Raw genomic sequence first — 16,727 nt, 5'->3', positions numbered from 1 at the left:
CACTGCGTGTCATCAAAAATCAGCTCACGTGCCACCTTTGGCACATGTGCCGTAGGTTGCCGACCCCTGCTCTATACACTAGTAAGGAGATGAGCATATTACAGTTGTTGGAGGGCTCTATTTAGCAGTAACAGGGCTATAGGAAAGTCAGTCAACATTTTTTGTTTCTCTGATGAAAACTGGCCCACTCTCTTCCCCATTCCAAAATTGTCACAAATAATTGTCAACAACTTAATTTTCTGTTTTTGGCTAAGATATTGATTTAAAAAAAAATATATATTGAAATTGAATTCAGGATTCTTAGCAAGCATTTTTAGCAAACAAATTTGCTCAATGACAATCAAAATGGCAACACAGTACTGCTTTCATGCTTGGCTCACCCCCCCAGCCTGCTGGTTCAACAGCTGCAGTAGAAGAGGAGAGGTGGAAAACTGCAGGACCCCAAAATCCACGTCTTGGGGTGCAGAGCGGCAACAGCAGCAGCAAATCCTCAGGTCTGATCACACACCAATGGGCACCACCGCCAGCTCAACGGACCATGGTGAAGTTAGCACAGCATCTGATCTCAGGGACGGGGCACCCATGGAGCCACAGCAGCTCATCCTGCCCTGTGCAGCTCCCCCCGGATGAGATGGATCACTGCTAGTCCGGGGGAGAGATGCACTCCCCAGCTAGGGTGACCAGATCCAGATGTCCTGATTTTATAGGGCCAGTCTCGATATTTGGGGCTTTGTCTTATACAGGCACCAATTACCCCCACCTAGGGTGACCAGACCGCAAGTATGAAAAATCAGGATGGGAGGTGGGGTGCAATAGGAGCCTATATAAGAAAAAGACCCAACATATGGGACTGTCTCTATAAAAGTGGGACATCTGCTCACCCTACCGCAACCTCCTGTCCTGATTTTTCGCACATGCTATCTGGCTATCCCCAGCCCAGCCGTGTGTGACCATTCCAATCCTGGCTGCCTGCGTTACTTTCACTGTCATTCCTCAGCAGGTAGGCAGCCAGCCTCACCTCCCCCCCAGCACCTCACCCAACACAGCCCTGACAACCCTCACGCCAGGGGAAAGAGTCACACTCACAGGTGAGCATAGGCAGCAAGTTTGTATAATTTTTGGTGGTGCCCAAAATGGTGGTGCCCGCCCCTCTCCCCCCCGCTGTCACCCTGTAAGCCGATATAAAATGAAGCTACAATGCGTTGGCACCACAAGATTACAAGGGTCAATTAAAAGTGTAAACTCAGAAGCAGCACTTGCCTGCTTCAATATACAGTATTATATTTTGTTGCACTTGTGAAAAAACGGGAATGTTCTAAATGTTTTCTCTGAATACTGTGTGGGTGCCTCAGTTTTCCCTGCAAGGTGCCAATTGAAGGTGCTGCGGACAAAGAGATCAGAAGAGATCCAGAAGAGACACAAAGGCTAGAAGAGGGAGTGTCAGTTTGGAGCTGGCTGGGGAAATGGGGAGAGGCCCAGAACTTGGGTCTAGGCTCCCCACCCTCCAAGATGAACCTGACTGAGGGGTCCTCTTTTCTGTACCTACAAGCTTTGTTTTAGACCGTGTTCCTGTCATCTAATAAACCTTCTGTTTTACTGGCTGGCTGACAGTCACGTCTGACTGCAGAGTTGGGATGCAGGGACCTCTGGTTGCCCCAGGACCTGCCTGGACAGATTTGCTGCGGAAAGCGCACAGTGTGGAAGGGCATGCTGAATGCTCTGAGGTCAGACCCAGGAAGGTGTAAGCGTCTTGCTCTGGAGACAGTATGCTCAGGCCACGTCTACACTACAGCATAAAATTGAAATTATTAAAACCGGTTTTATAAAACTGGTTTTATAAAATCGATTTTACGCGTCCACACTAGGGCACATTAATTCGGTGCTGTGCATCCATGGTCCTAGGCTACCATCGATTTCCGGAGCGGTGCACTCTGGGTAGCTCAGTAAAAGAATGAGACCAATAACTTCGATTTCCTTCCACACTAACCCTAAATCGATATAGTAATATCGATTTTAGGGTTACTCCTCTCGTTGGGGAGGAGTACAGAAATCAATTTTAAGAGCCCTTAAAATCGATTTAAAGTGCCTTGTAGTGTGGATGGGTACAGCGTTAAATCGATTTAACACTGTTTAAATCGATTTAATGCTATAGTGTGGACCAGGCCTCAGAGAGAGGAGGCTCCCCCAGAGTCCTGACTGGCTTTGTATGGAGTAGTTCCAAAGCATCCCAGCATCCTCTTCCACACCATGCACTTCCCGGAAGTCCAAACAGGCACTGACACTCTCTCCTCTGGCCTTTGTCTCTTTTCCAGGCATTAGGAGGCCACCTGATCTCTTTGTTCTCCAACACCTTCAGTTGGCACCTTGCAGGAGAGCGACCCAGGCCATCAGTTGCCCAGAGACAGGGTTTCAGCCATTCTCTGTGCAAACGGCATCACACTGGCACTCTAGGGCTCTGCAACAATCACACATCCTTATCCCACCATCTAGATCCTTGAGAAATGCATAGGGGAAACTGAGGCACCCACACAGTATTCAGAGAAAACATTAAGAACATTCCCACTTTGTAACACCTGTATACTTTAAAGGGTGTAAAATAATCAAGTATTGTGCTCAACACAATGATACTCCAAACTGACCACCAAATTTAAGTTGCATGTTTTTCCCCTTAAGTGAGGGCTCTGGGATGGGGCTAGGGATGAGGGGTTCACACTGCAGCAGAGTGCTCAGGGTTGGGGTGTTGGGGGCGCAGGCTCTGGGGTGGGGCAGGGCTCGGGATAAGGAACTTGGGATGCAGACAGGCTGCCCAGGGCTGGGGCCAGAGAGGACTCTCTCCCCTCCTTACTGGCAGAAGCAAGCTCCAGGGAAGGGACCCCTCCTCTCTCTCCTGCCCCCCACCCGCAGCACACTCACTCTGTACCACAGTCATTGCACATGCTCCTAGTGACTCTCTCAGGTCCAGAAAGCCCACTCGCCTCCCCTATGATGGGTACCAGGGCGGGGGGGTTGCCATCATGTGTGGCCTCCCCATCCCTGCTGCTGCCACTGAGTGCCGGGGGTGGGGGGGCGGGGGAGAGAGCTCCCAAGCATGTGTGTGCCTCCTTGCCCCTCCTCTCTTCCTCTTCCCCTCCCCCAGTGCTCCAAGAGGCTGCCTCCCAATGATCTCTATAGCCTTAGGCAAAAGCAGCCCAAACAAAGGAGAGAGGCACTGGCTGTTTTCTTTCAGCCAGGGAAGTTCCGAGGTGCGGGCAGAGGAGAAACCCAGCTCCAAATATTCGTGGAGCACAGCCCCCAGCCTTGAATATTCCTGGTGCTTGAGCACCTTGAGCCCATATAAGCTGCCACTCCTGCAGGTGAGTTCCTTCCCCTACCCCTTCCCAGAGACTTCCCAGCAGCCAATCTCCTCCCTCAGACTGTGCTGCATTCGGCTCTCTCTAGGACCCAGCAGCCCTGCTCTTACATTCTCCACTGCTTCCCCTCTGTCTGGGCTCCCTGCAGAGAGGTGCCCCCAGACCTTTTGGTGCCCTAGGCGGCTGCCTATTCTGCCTATGGCTAAGGACGGCCCTGACCATTCCTTTTACATGCTGAGGTGCCATGTCTTTTCCATCTCTAATTTCAGTGACATCCAGTCATACTGGATCAGCATATTAGTTGAATGTTTCTTCAGAAGTGATCAGCAATGAAATAGTGAACAATATTGAGAATTTTTTATCCCCCTCTACACCACAAAATGGCTTCTGTTTTGAAATGTTTTTCAGGTATCCATCTGAAAAACTATTCAGGTTGTACTGATGTGTCAGCCAATGCTGACCTGTGTGAATTAATCTGTTTAAAACAGCAGATGAAAGCCATTCTCAAGCCTAAATGACTTAATTCAGTGAACCAAACCCAGTCCAGGTTGACTGATTACAAACTGATAGTGACCATCTGCTAGCTAGTCGGCAGACTGTCTGAAGTGAGTCTGGTGGCCTCCTAGCCAGGCTACTCAGGCTTGAGAATACTTTTAAACTGGTTTTCAATCACTGTTTTATGTTCTATCAATGTTGGCAGGCTGTAGCCAGTACCCTGGTGTAACCTCAACTGTTTTACAAGATTACGTCCTGAAAACCATTTTAGGATGTGGCCACAAGTCCAGTGAGTCGGCGAATTAGCCTGGTGGGGCAGGAAACAGTCAAGGGCTCAGACCCTCTGGCAAGGGCTGAGCAAATAGTTCAGTGACTGGCGGCCCTGGATAAGGCAGGTTGCAAGTGCCCGGTCGGGAGCTCAGGCCCTCAAACAGGGGCTGAGCACAGAGTTCAGTAACAAGCCCAGGCCCGGGTCAGGGCGGGTCAGCAAACAAACAGCTCAGGGCTCAGACCCTCAGGCAGGGGCTGAGCAAATAGTTCAGTAACAAGCCTCGGCCCTGGGTCAGGGCGAGCAGCAAACAAACAGCTCAGGGCTCACTCAGGCCCTCAGGCAGGGGCTGAGCACAGAGTTAAATAGGAAGCCCAGGCCCTGGGTCAGGGCGGGGCGGCAAACAAACAGTTCAAGAGCAAAACCCAGGCTCCTGACCCTGAGCGTCGGGGCCAGGGGGGAGACTGACACCTGCAAGTTGGGTGGCAGGGGGGACGCAGGCCCGCCCATTCCTCTGCGTCCCAGCCCGGGGCCCTGACAGTGGCAGGCGACCTGCTGCTGTGTCAGTGGGGATCCTGGCCGCAACACACTGACATCAGCTCTGGGTGTGCCACAGCCTGACTAGAGTCGGCTGCCCCCGGGCTACTTCCGACCTCCTCCTCTAGCAGTACCTGTGTCTGGTTGGCATCTTCCACGGCATCAAGCACCATGGGCTCCTCGGGTACTCCGCGAGCGGTAAGCTGGGCAGCTCCTCTGGGTCCCTTCCCCCCCGGTAGACTTACTGGCTTCTCCGGCGTCTGGTTGGCGTCCGGCCTCAACGGGTATGGTCAGTCCTCGGGGCGATCACAGGCGGCAGGAGTCTCCCCAGCAGGAGCTAGGGCACCAGTGTCTGGCCTCTGGCGGCCAGCCAGCTTCTGAGCCCTGGGGTTGGGCTTTTATACTTCCTGTCCTGCGCCTTGACCTCTGGGGGGCAGGCGCCGGCTCCAGTGGCTCTGCCCACTTTGGCATCCGGAAGGACTCGTCCCTCTCTGGGGCTGCTGGGAACCAGGCCGTCTCACTAAACACTCCCCCTCACTCAAGTCTGGCTCCCATTCAGCAGGGGCAGACCCTTCCATGCTTCCCAAGCAGTTCAGAAAGTCTGCATTTGCATGGTCCTTCCCGGCCCTATGGTGAACCGTAAAGGCATAGGGCTGTAGCACCAGATACCAATGCTGTAGTCTCATATTATGACCCTTCATTTGGGCCAGCCACTGGAGTGCGGCATCATTGGTGACTAACGTGAACGGGACTCTGAGGAGATAGTAACGCAAAGTGTCACAAGCCCACTTTACTACGAGGGCCTCCTTTTCCACCACTGCGTAGTTCTTTTCCCGGAGGAACAACTTCCGGCTGATATAGACGACTGGATGTTCTTCCCCGTCTACCTCTTGGGAGAGGACGGCCCCAAGTCCTACGTCTGAGGCGTCTGTCTGGAGGATGAACGCCTGGTCAGAATCCGGGCTATATAGGACCGGTTCACAGCAGAGACTTGTCTTGAGCGTCTGGAATGTGTTATTGCACTCTCAGGTCCACACTACTTGCCGAGGGCTGTCCTTAGTCAACAGACTGGTCAAGGGGGCTGCAATTGCCGTGAATTGGGGAATAAACCGCCGATAGTAGCCAGCAAGTCCCAGGAACTGGCATACCTAGAGTTTTGTGGCTGGTGGTGGGCAGGTTGCAATGGCCTGAACCTTTCCCATGAAGGGCTTTACTTGTCCGTTTCCTATGGTATACCCCAGCTAAGTAGTTTCTTGCCAGCCAGTGCAGCATTTCTTTGGGTTGGCTGTTAACCCGGCTGCCCGCAGGGATCTCAGGACTGCTGTGACCCGCTCTAGGTGGTTCTCCCATTGGCGGCTATAAATAACCACATCATCCAGGTAGGTGACAGTGCAGTCCCGATGGGGCTGGAGGAGGCGATCCATCAGCCGTTGAAACGTGGCCAGGGCCCCATGGAGGCCAAAGGGCATCCGAGTAAACTGATACAGACCCATGGGGTGGCAAAGGCTGTCTTCTCCCTGGAGGCCGGCTCGAGGGGGATCTGCCAGTATCCCTTGCTCAGATCAAGGGTGGTGATGTAGCGGGCCTCTCCTAACCGGCCAAGCAGCTCATCTACCCAGGGCATCAGATACGCATCGAACTTTGAGATGGCATTGACATGTCGGAAATCGATGCAGAACTGTTGTGTGCCATCGGGCTTCGGTACCAGTACTACTGGGCTGCGCCATTCACTTTGTGATGGTTCAGTGACTCCCAGGTCCAGTATGGCCTGTACTTCCCCTTCAACGACCTGTCGCACGTTATATGGCAAGGGCCTGGTTGTGCCCCAGATCACTTTGTGATGGTTCGATGGCTCCCAGGTCCAGCATGGCCTGTACCTTCTCTTCAACGACCTGTCGCACGTGATATGGCAAGGGCCTGGTTGTGCCCCAGATCACCACCCCAGGCTCTGCCTGAATTGTATGATGAACGAGGGTTGTGTATCCCGGTTGGGCTGTGAAAATGTGTGTGGGAACGCTTGTAGAAGACACTGGGTCTGCTTGAGTTGCTCCTCAGTCAGCGTCTCTCCAAGCTAGGGTCCTACAGGGGACCCAGCTCGGGTTCCAGTGAGTACAGGTTAATTAAGAGTTTCTCCCGCTCCCGCCAGGGTTTGAGAAGGTTAATATGGTACCGTTGCGTTTTCTTGCGCCGGTCGGGCTGGTTGATCTCATACGTGACAAGCCCGACATTTCGGACCACCTCATAAGGCCCTTGACAGTGGGCCAGAATCTTTGACTCACTTGAGGGGAGGAGGAGTAAAATCCGATCCCCGGGTTGGAAGTCACGAGTCTGTGCGCCCCGGTTGTAGGTCTCGGCCTGAGCTTCTTGGGCAACCTTCAAATTCTCCCGCGCCGGGGCCCCAACCTGAGTAAGGCGCTCCTAGAGCTGGAGTATGTATTTTAAGAGGCTCTGGGTAGGCAATGGGGTTTGCTCCCATGTTTCACGCATTAGGTCCAACAGGCCCCATGGGCGACGACCATACAGCTGTTCAAAAGGGGAAAACTTTGTAGAGGACTGGGGGACCTCCCGAACCGCCAGGAGCAGAGGTGGAAGTAACTGGTCCCATCGGTGGAGATCTTCTTGGGGGAACTTGTTTAACATGTCCTTGAGGGTTTGGTTAAACCATTCGACCAAACCGTTGTTCTGGGGATGGTAGACTGACGTATGTAGTTGCTTGATCCCCAGACGCTCACATACCTGCTGCAACAGCCGAGAAGTAAAGTTGGTACCCTGGTCCATGAGAATCTCCTGGAGCAGGCCTATGCGAGTGAAGACCTTCATGAACTCACCTGCTATGGTGATGTTTCGGAGGGGTATTGCCTCTGGGAAACGGGTAGCATAATCCACCATGACCAATATACACTGAAACCCGGCTATGCTTTTTGGGAGAGGCCCCACCAGGTCCATGGCCACCCACTCGAAGGGGGTTTTGATCAAGGGCATGGAGACCAGGGGGACCTTGGGGGTCTGCCGAGGAGCAGCCAACTGGCAGTCCGGGCAGGACCTACAGTAGTTCCTCACATCCTGGTGTATGCCCGGCCTGAAGAAGTGCATCAATATTTGGGACAGAGTCTTCTTGTGGCCCAGGTGTCTGGCTGCCGGGACGTCGTGGGCTAGTTTCATGACAGCTTGCCGGTGGCATTGGGGCACAAGTAGTTGGGTCTGGGAATCCCCCGTGTGGGGGTCCCACTCAACCCGATAGATGTGCTCCTGCTGCAGTTCAAAGTGTGGCCACTGCGCCACCCAGTGTGGATCAATGATGGTGCCATCAACAGTGGTGAACTGCTCGTACATCCGCTTGAGTGTGGGATCGGCAAAAGTCGGTGTGAAGCGAGGGCTCACCAATAGCTTCCAGGGGAGAGTCCTCAGGTTCTTCCCCTGGTTCAGTATGGTCGGGTGCTTCCCCTTCCTCTGCCCAGGCCTCGGAGGGGAGTCACCTTCCAAGACTGGGGTGACCCTCGGGCGTTCCCTGGTGTTGCAGCGGAGGACTTCTGGGAACTCCGACCAGTCTTGCCCCAGGATCACCAGGTATGCGAGGTGCGGGGCTAGACCAACCACCATCGGTCGGGTGACCCCATCCACAGTTAGCTGGGCTTGAGTACTGGGGTAGGGCCGTATGTCCCCGTGAATACACTGTAGCCGTATCGTCCCCAGGAGGGCATCGGCCTGGGGGCCCTAATTTTTGGCAGATCAGCGTTTGGCCGCAGACTGAATCAATGAGGGCCACCGTTGGGTACCCCTTGACAACCACTGGCACTGTGATCTTGGTGGCGTGTGGACGTCGTGCACAGGCTTCCCCTATGCAGACCTGGCCGAAGTTGCAATCCATCGCTGTGCAGTCCCGTTGTAAACGGCCATATTCCCCCAGGAAAAAAAGGGCCCAAGATCTGACCATCCCGGTCGTGGTCGTGTTCCCACCGCTCCCTGGGGAGGGCTCTGGTTGATCCCTCGAGGAACTGGGGAAGGTGCTGGGGCTTGTCGCACTGGGGCTTCAGCCGGACGGGTTTGGGGTCCCAGACCCTGTGAGGGAATTCGTGTGTCAGTCCGGGTGGGCCCCCCCTTTCTCTCTGTGTTAGGGCGTTCCAATCCTGGGGGGTGCTCGGATAGTCGGACCCACTGGTGTTTCAGCGGCTAGAAAATCCTTCATCAGGGTGATGGCGGTGGCTAGCGTCGCAGGCCGATGGCGGAGGATGCAGGCCCTTCCTCACGGCGGGAGTATGTGAATGAATTGCTCCAGCACAATTTGTTCGGTGAGCTCCTCTGGGGTTCGTCTCTCAGGCTGCGGCCATCGCTTGCATGCCTCCCTTAGCTCCTGAGCTACCAGCCGGGGCTGGGCACCTGTAGGGTAGGCCAGGCTCTGGAACCGCTTCTGGAAGGTTTCCGGACTCACATCCAGGGCATCTAAAATTGCTGCCTTTACCTGACTATAGTCCCATGCCGTGTCTGTGGACAGGCCCCGACAGACAGTTTGGGCAGTCCCAGTCAGGTACAGGGCCAGGAGGGTAGTCCATTGGTCTGGGGCCCAGCCAGCAACTACCATTACCCATTCAAACGTCACCAGAAAGGCCTCTGGGTCGTCGTTGGGGTTCATCTTTGTCAGCCGAATGGGCAGGGTGCTGCTGGGTTGCCCCGGGGGGCCCACAGGCTAGGGCTCCGCAGGACGGGGCAGCAGTGTCACCAACTGCTGAAGGCATTGTTGCTGGTGGTCCCAGCTCTGGCGTCCCAGTTCCAGAATCAGCTGCTGCTGCTGTGTCCCGAGCTGCTGAACCAATTGCTGCTGCTGCTGGAGCTGGGCGGTGGCCTGCTGCTGCTGCTGGCTCTCTGCCAAAAATTTAATAAGGTTGTCCATGTCCATGGTTGCCTCGGATACGTCTCCTCAGATCCCTCCTCATAGCAATTGGGTTCCTGGACAAGAATCCCCACTTCTGGTACCACGTGTAGGCGTGTGCTGTTGGGGTCGCCCCTCTCTGGGGTGGCTGGGAGCCAGGCTGCCTCACTACACAAGTCCGGTGAGTCGGCGAATTAGCCTGGTGGGGCAGGAAACAGTCAAGGGCTCAGGACGCTCTGGCAGGGGCTGAGCAAATAGTTCAGTGACTGGCAGCCCTGGATAAGGGCTGGCTGCAACTGCCTGGCTGGGAGCTCAGGCCCTCAAACGGGTTGAGCAAATAGTTCAGTAACAAGCCTCGGCCCTGGGTCAGGGCGGGCAGCAAACAAACAGTTCAGGGCTCACTCAGGCCCTCAGGCAGGGGCTGAGCACAGAGTTCAATAGGAAGCCCAGGCCCTGGGTCAGGGTGGGCGGCAAACAAACAGTTCAAGAGCAAAACCCAGGCTCCTGATCCTGAGCGTCGGGGCGAGGGGGGAGACTGCCACCTGCAAGTTGGGTGGCAGGGGGGACGCAGGCCCGCCCATTCCTCTGCGTCCCAGCCCAGGGCCCTAACAGCAGCAGGCAGCCTGCTGTTGTGTCAGTGGGGATCCTGGCCGCAACACACTGACATCAGCTCTGGGTGTGCCACCGCCTGACTAGAGTCGGCTGCCCCTGGGCTACTTCCGACCTCCCCCTCTAGCAGTACCTGTGTCTGGTCAGCGTCTTCCATAGCATCAAACACCATGGGCTCCTCGGGTACTCCGCGAGCAGTAAGCTGGGCAGCTCTTTTGGGTCCCTTCTCCCCGGTAGGCTTACTGGCTTCTCTGGCGTCTGGTCGACGTCCAGCCTCAACGGGTATGGCCAGTCCTCGGGGCGGTCACAGGCGGCAGGAGTCTCCCCAGTGGGAGCCAGAGCACCAGCATCCGGTCTCTCCGGCCGCCAGCCAGCTTCTGAGCCCTGGGGTTGGGCTTTTATACTTCCTGTCCTGCGCCTTGACCTGTGGGGGGCGGGTGCTGGCTCGAGTGGCTCTGCCCACTTTGGCATCTGGAGGGGCTCGTCCTTCTCTGGGGCGTCTGGGAACCAGGCCGCCTCACTACAGGCCAATTTCCTAATTTAGGCTGTGCCTTAGATCACCATTATTAGGATTTAGAATTATCGAACAAGTCAGTTCACATCTCTCCAAGTAATTGTTTTGGATTGTTTGGCAACAGACTAAGGTGGAATTGCACTGGTTCTTGTTTGGAAGGTTTTTTTCCCAACCAGTAAAACTGGTTGTTTATTTTTAAAATGTGAGCTTAAATTCTGTGGGAAATTGCGTGTCCATCAGATTAGTACCTGAATGGTGTTCCAGCTGGCTATGGCTCAAGACCTACACTTAAAGCTGCTATAGAGCTGAAATTAATTACAATATATTCTTTCGCATCCTGCACAATTTTTCTGATGCCTTCCCTCGCCAAACTGTTAAGATATCCTATGGTCGATGTTCCAGACCCTTGAACTTAGGGAACTTTTTATTCCTGTAGAATTTAAGAATAGTTTTCTACTATCTTGATGGCAATGTACTAACCACATGTGCAATATTGCCATAGAAAGGCATTAGCCAAGTTGGTCTCTTCTGAGAAATTAGATTTGATCTCTTACGTTATTTAGTGTATCGCTGGAAAACTGTGTGAAAGGCTTTAAAATACATCAGTTTAAGATCTGATTCCTTAAGTCAGGCCAATGTCTCTAAACAGAACTAATTTGAAAGCAAGTGCACTATCTTGTCTTCCTTATCAAATGTAATTTCAAAATGCATTTTCTGGGACTGTGGTATGAAAGAAATTAAGAAAGTAGAAAAAAAAAAGCTGACACCACTTAAATGCTCTATGAGTAAACACAATGGCAGCATGGGGAGGCACAGGCCCACCAACGATCATCATCAGACCTGAAAGATTTTCTACAACTCTTTATGGAAACAGACAGAACAATTTTTCCAGCATCTACGAAAATGCCAAATCTTTAACAGTATAATGAGTTAAGTAGCATTGCCAATCATGAACTGTCTCCATTGGTGTGACTAGACTGCACTGGCATCCAAAATATGGCTAAAAGCAGGGCCGGTGCAACCATTTAGGCGAACTAGGCGGTTGCCTAGGGCGCCGAGATTTGGGGTCGCCAAAAAGCGCCCCCCAATTTTTTTTTAAATGGTTGACCGGCCGCTGCTGCTGGGACATAGAAGGACTCTGAGCTGCCGGCAGCAGCCGGCAGCCCAGGGTGTCCCCTGGGTCAGGGCGCCGCCGCGGCAGCCCGCAGCCCAGGGGATCCCCTGGCCCAGGGAAACCCCGGGCTGCCGGCTGCCGCGGCGGTGCACTGACCATGGGTCAGCACGCACCGCCGCGGCAGCCGGCAGGCCAGGGTGTCCCCCGGGTCAGTGCGCCGCCGCGTCAGCCGGCAGCCCAGGGGATCCCCCGGGGCAGCGTGCCGCCGCAGCAGCCAGCAGCCCAGGGGATCCCCTGGCCCAGGGAAACCCCGGGCTGCCGGCTGCCGCGGCGGCGCACTGACCATGGGTCAGCACGCACCGCCGCGGCAGCCGGCGGCCCAGGGTGCCCCCCGGGTCAGCGCGCCGCCGCGGCAGCCCGGAGCCCAGGGGGTCCCCCGGGTCAGTGCACCGCCGCGGCAGCCAGCAGTCCAGGGTTTCCCTGGGCCAGGGGATCCCCTGGGATGCCGGCTGCCGCGGCGGCGCGCTGACCCGGGGGATCCCCTGGGCTCTATCCCATTTAAGTTTGTATATCACTTGGCAGTTATTGTTATGAATATTATTACTTATGTATTCTGTGTCCAAAAATGTTCTAGGATCTCTGCAGACAAATAAAAGAGACTCACTAGCCCAAAGAGCCTGTGATCTAAATTAAAAATGACACCAAGTGATAGTGACACACAATGGGAGCAAAATAAGGAAATGGGAAGAGGAGGATACAAAAATCAGGTGACATAGTTACTTCTTAGGTTCACATCATGTTCTGCAAAATCTGTACAGTTTTTTATATTCCCTTTCCTGTTTGTATCTAAACTGTTCCCGCATTTTCTAAACTTGAAGTGATTTTCTGTTTCATTACTAAACAGACCCCTTACAAACAATCCATACACCCTTGTGTGTTGTTTTAAACTATTGCATGTGTTAAAACCTACTAAGCCCCCACTTCTTAGCTCAAGAGCTCGTTTACACATATTTCCTATCTTACTTCACCACCAACCACCCTTAGCCCAGATCCCCAAGCCAGGTGACTGTAAGCCTCTCATCCTCCGATATCTCCACATCTCTTCCATCCCCAGCAATCATGTCATTATTTCAGTAAGTAAGTATTTTCATTGCCCAGAAATGAGAAGTTTACAAAAGTTACTCTTGTTATCAGAGGCCTTGATCCACCTTCATAGAATCATAGACTATCAGGGTTGGAAGGGACCTCAGGAAGTCATCTAGTCCAACCCCCGCTCAAAGCAGGACCAATCCCCAGACCTTGAAGTCAGTGGAAAAATTCCCACTGATTTCAATGGGTTTTAGATCAGGCCCAGAGGCTCCAAGAGCCACTTCTTCCTCTTCCTTCACAGAAGCCCTTCAACATCATATTGCCTCCTGTTCCAGCATTCAGCTCAGGCTCTCTGTTAAATAATAAAGAACTTCTGAGGCTATTACCTCAGAAAAGCAGAAAGTTTGTTACTCCTGTTTTATTGTCCCATTTGAAATAATTCTTTAAAATGTAGGTTTCTCTTGTGTAAGGTAACAAGTGACTCAGGATCACCATCTAGCCACAACATGCACGATGCTGAGAAATAAGTAGGTGTGGTGGTTGTTTGCTGACAAGTAAAGCCCTGATTTGATACTAAATACTGGAACAGACATGAACTATTAATATCTCTAGAGCTCCCAAGCCTCTCCCATTGATGGCCTCCTCTTTCAAATCAAGCAAATGGGATTTGCATGTGAATTCTTACAATGTAACATTCAAGGATTAGCTGGACAGCTCGGAGCACCTTGGAGTTGTACCTTCTGTGAACTTTAATCTTTTATCATTCTTTCTAGCAGAGCAGCACAATAGTGGGATCCTAGGTTGTACTAGCCAGATGTTTTCCTTACTAACTTGGAAGGTTGCTCTCCTATTATTTTGTCAGATGCTTGAATTGCACCTATCTCAAGTGAGGTAAAGTAGAACAAGGCAAAACATCTTACCAGATACCTACCTCCTGCATAAATGATTGCAGGGTAGGGGTCTATTTCTTTAAAACAAACCTGGACCACAATGCCTCTGAGAAACTTGACAACCCCTAATATGGAACAACTTTTTGATCCTATCCAGAGCAGTTGCTGTTACACCAGTAGGATAAGATCTGCCTACACTGTGCTCTTGTTTAGTGTAATGGTTGCAACATAAACCTGACAAGGCTTGAATACTCAGGCTTAAGCTTGAAAGTCATCTTGATCTCTTAATCAATATTTACGTCAAACAGTTGATGAAATTCAAATAGTTAATTATAGTAAGTGACATGCATTCTCTATCCTTTACTTTTAATAGTGAACAAGAAAAAGGACTGATAGGAATAAAATTTCATTTTTTTTCGTTTACAGTTGATGCAGCCTCATGGCAGATTAAAAAAAAAGGTCTGGGGCACAATTTCGTGACCGTGTATTGTGTATAATGTATGTGATTTTTTTTTGGGGGGGGGGTGCGCAAGATGGAAGTTTCGCCTACGGCGCAAAATATCCTTGCACCGGCCCTGGCTAAAAGTAACAACAAAAAGAATCCTCTTCTCTGTATCTGGGAGGGAAAATAAAGCTATGAAGTGGAATATTTATACCTGATAGCAGGATGCAAGCTAACTGTTGCTACGTATTGCTTAGCTTGCTTAGTTTATTGCTTTTAGTGTAATACAGCACTTATTACTAGAGTGGCTAGAGGCTTATTAGCAAATTTTGAACATTTGGGGTTCCTTTGGGTTGGGTGAAACCAATGATTTCATTCAAGGTTTCCCCCCACCATTCCCACAGTAGCACACTAGATTTTAGAAGGTGCCTTTCAAATAAAATTATGCCCAGTTCCAGGGCAATAGTGCACACACTGTTGTAATTTAGTGTTTATCAACACTGGAATGAAAATGCACAGGAATAGCATGGATTCAATTCAGGACTGCCTCTCAAAAGCCCTAATATAAGAGCGCTGTTCTTTTTGAAAAGGAATCCAGACGTTATTTTGCTCAGTAATTATAGTTTGCCTGCTGAAGCTGGAGTTGCCTCTTCTGATTAGACTCTGCACTTTTCTTGGATTAATACTTGTAAAATCCTACATCAGCAGAAAGAGGTTTAGTGAATAAGCTCCTCAGCTGGTGAAAATCAGTATTGCTTCTTTGACTACACATTTACAAGGTACACCAGCTGGTGATCTGGGCCAATATATTGATTATGATCATAACATGTTATTGTAGCCACTGAACCTTCTATAACTGATCCAGAACTTTTCCCCTGAGTTAAGATCATAAATCCCAACTACTCACAGACTGTATTATTGATTCTCAAAGTATTATTTACTGTGGCAGTGCAATCTGGAGTACATTCTTGTTAGTGGAATCTGTAAATATGGAGACAGTAATGCTATTTATGTTTCAAGGAAATAGAGATTTTCATGCACATTAACATTTTCCTAAAGAAAGCTTACTTTTGTCCAGCTTCTCCTTGGCCTGCACAAGGTCCATATTTGTAAGCATAAACGAGTCGAGGGATGAAATCTGAAGTCACAGCTACAACAAATGCATTTGTGATAACAGAGAGAATTCCAATGCCTTCCAGAATTCCATACCAGATTCCTATCCAATATAGAAAACGTTGCATTAGTTTCAGGGAAGACAATTATCAAAGTGGTTTAAATATTGCATGCAACTGTGCCTGGGAATTCTTGGCTTTTCCTGTCTCAGTCAGTTAGCACATTCCTTTCTGAGCCATGCAAGCATCAACATGTGTATTTGAATACAAGGAGACATATGGGTCTAGCACTAGATAATGTCACAGCTGGATTATTTCCTGAGGAAGCAATGGTGCTTGCAATGATATGCAGGCTGCCAGTATGAACCCATCATTACATGATACTAGACTGCAGGGGTCGGCAATCTCTGGCAGGCGGCTCGCCAGGGTAAGCACCCTGGGGGGCCGGGCCAGTTTGTTTACCTGCTGTGTTGGCAGGTTCGCCCTTCCAGGCCAATGGGGGTGGTGGGAACCCGCGGCCAGCACATCCCTCGCCCGCGCCACTTCCTGCCACCCCCATTGGCCTGGGACGGTGAACCATGGCCAGTGGGAGCAGCGATCAGCTGATCCTGCCGACGCGGCAGGTAAACAAACTGGCCCGGCTCAGGTGTTTGCCCTGGCAGGCCGCGTGCCAGAGGTTGCCGACCCCTGTACTAGAGTGAGGTCTTCCAATTGGTGAGCAGGCAAAATGCCATCCCAGCAAATGAGCATGAATATAGCTAGCCAAGCCACCATGTACGTTCATCATGCATGAATGGTAGGGCATGAATCTTAGCCAAGAACATTGGTATAGTTGTTCTTCCTGAGGTTCCATGCCTATGATGGAAGAGAGCTGTCATTGCTTATCTGGCTCTAAAATACTTTTTAAAAGTAGCAAAAATCAAAGCACTCCTGCACTGTGAGTGCCTTTTATCTTCTCTAATGTTCGTAGTTTCATTAAGAGGGCTGTGCACACAGTGAAAGTCATTAGGAGAACTTTCATGGAACTTAATAAGACAAGACTGAAGGTTTCTTTTTTTTTTTTTTTTTTTTAAGTTTGATCCATTACAGTGCAAAAAAAAAGTGTTTCTTCTTTGGGCAAGAGTCTCTGTTAAACTACAGTAATTAATAAGTTATGTGTATGAAAGTTGAATAAAGCTGTGAAGCTGGTACAAGAAAGTGGTTGAAATACTTCATTCAGACCCATTGTTACTGTTGAGCTGACAGACGGGAATCAAAGAAGAGAAGTGTATGATGTAAAGAACTCACCTATGTTTAACACTTATGATTGTTTTGGTTAGGGATGATGGGAAAATATTTATGATTAATAAAAACCATAGACCAAACCATTACTAGAAGTACACACCAGTACAATATTCCCCAAAAGATAATGAGACAATCCAAGAATTCTTGGATGGTAAA

At 51.1% G+C, this 16,727-nt stretch overlaps 1 protein-coding gene and 1 long non-coding RNA gene across 4 annotated transcripts in view; one reads left to right on the top strand and one right to left on the bottom strand.

Annotated features, from left to right (window-relative positions):
* ANO4 (anoctamin 4) overlaps positions 1-16,727 on the bottom strand; it is a 322,929-nt gene that overhangs the window by 21,879 nt on the left and 284,323 nt on the right. For all 3 annotated transcript variants that reach the window (XM_050934624.1, XM_050934633.1, XM_050934643.1), the window contains one exon: positions 15,244-15,391. In XM_050934624.1, coding sequence (XP_050790581.1) covers positions 15,244-15,391 — 148 coding nt within the window. The remainder of the gene's footprint in view (positions 1-15,243; positions 15,392-16,727) is intronic.
* LOC127042744 (uncharacterized) overlaps positions 1-16,727 on the top strand; it is a 439,524-nt gene that overhangs the window by 177,789 nt on the left and 245,008 nt on the right. The window lies entirely within an intron of this gene.

The sequence above is a fragment of the Gopherus flavomarginatus genome, chromosome 1, assembly GCF_025201925.1.
Source record: "Gopherus flavomarginatus isolate rGopFla2 chromosome 1, rGopFla2.mat.asm, whole genome shotgun sequence".
In the NCBI taxonomy this organism is placed as follows: Eukaryota; Metazoa; Chordata; order Testudines; family Testudinidae; genus Gopherus; species Gopherus flavomarginatus.
Note: the sequence above shows the minus strand (reverse complement) of the source record. Positions and strands in the feature narration are given on the sequence as shown.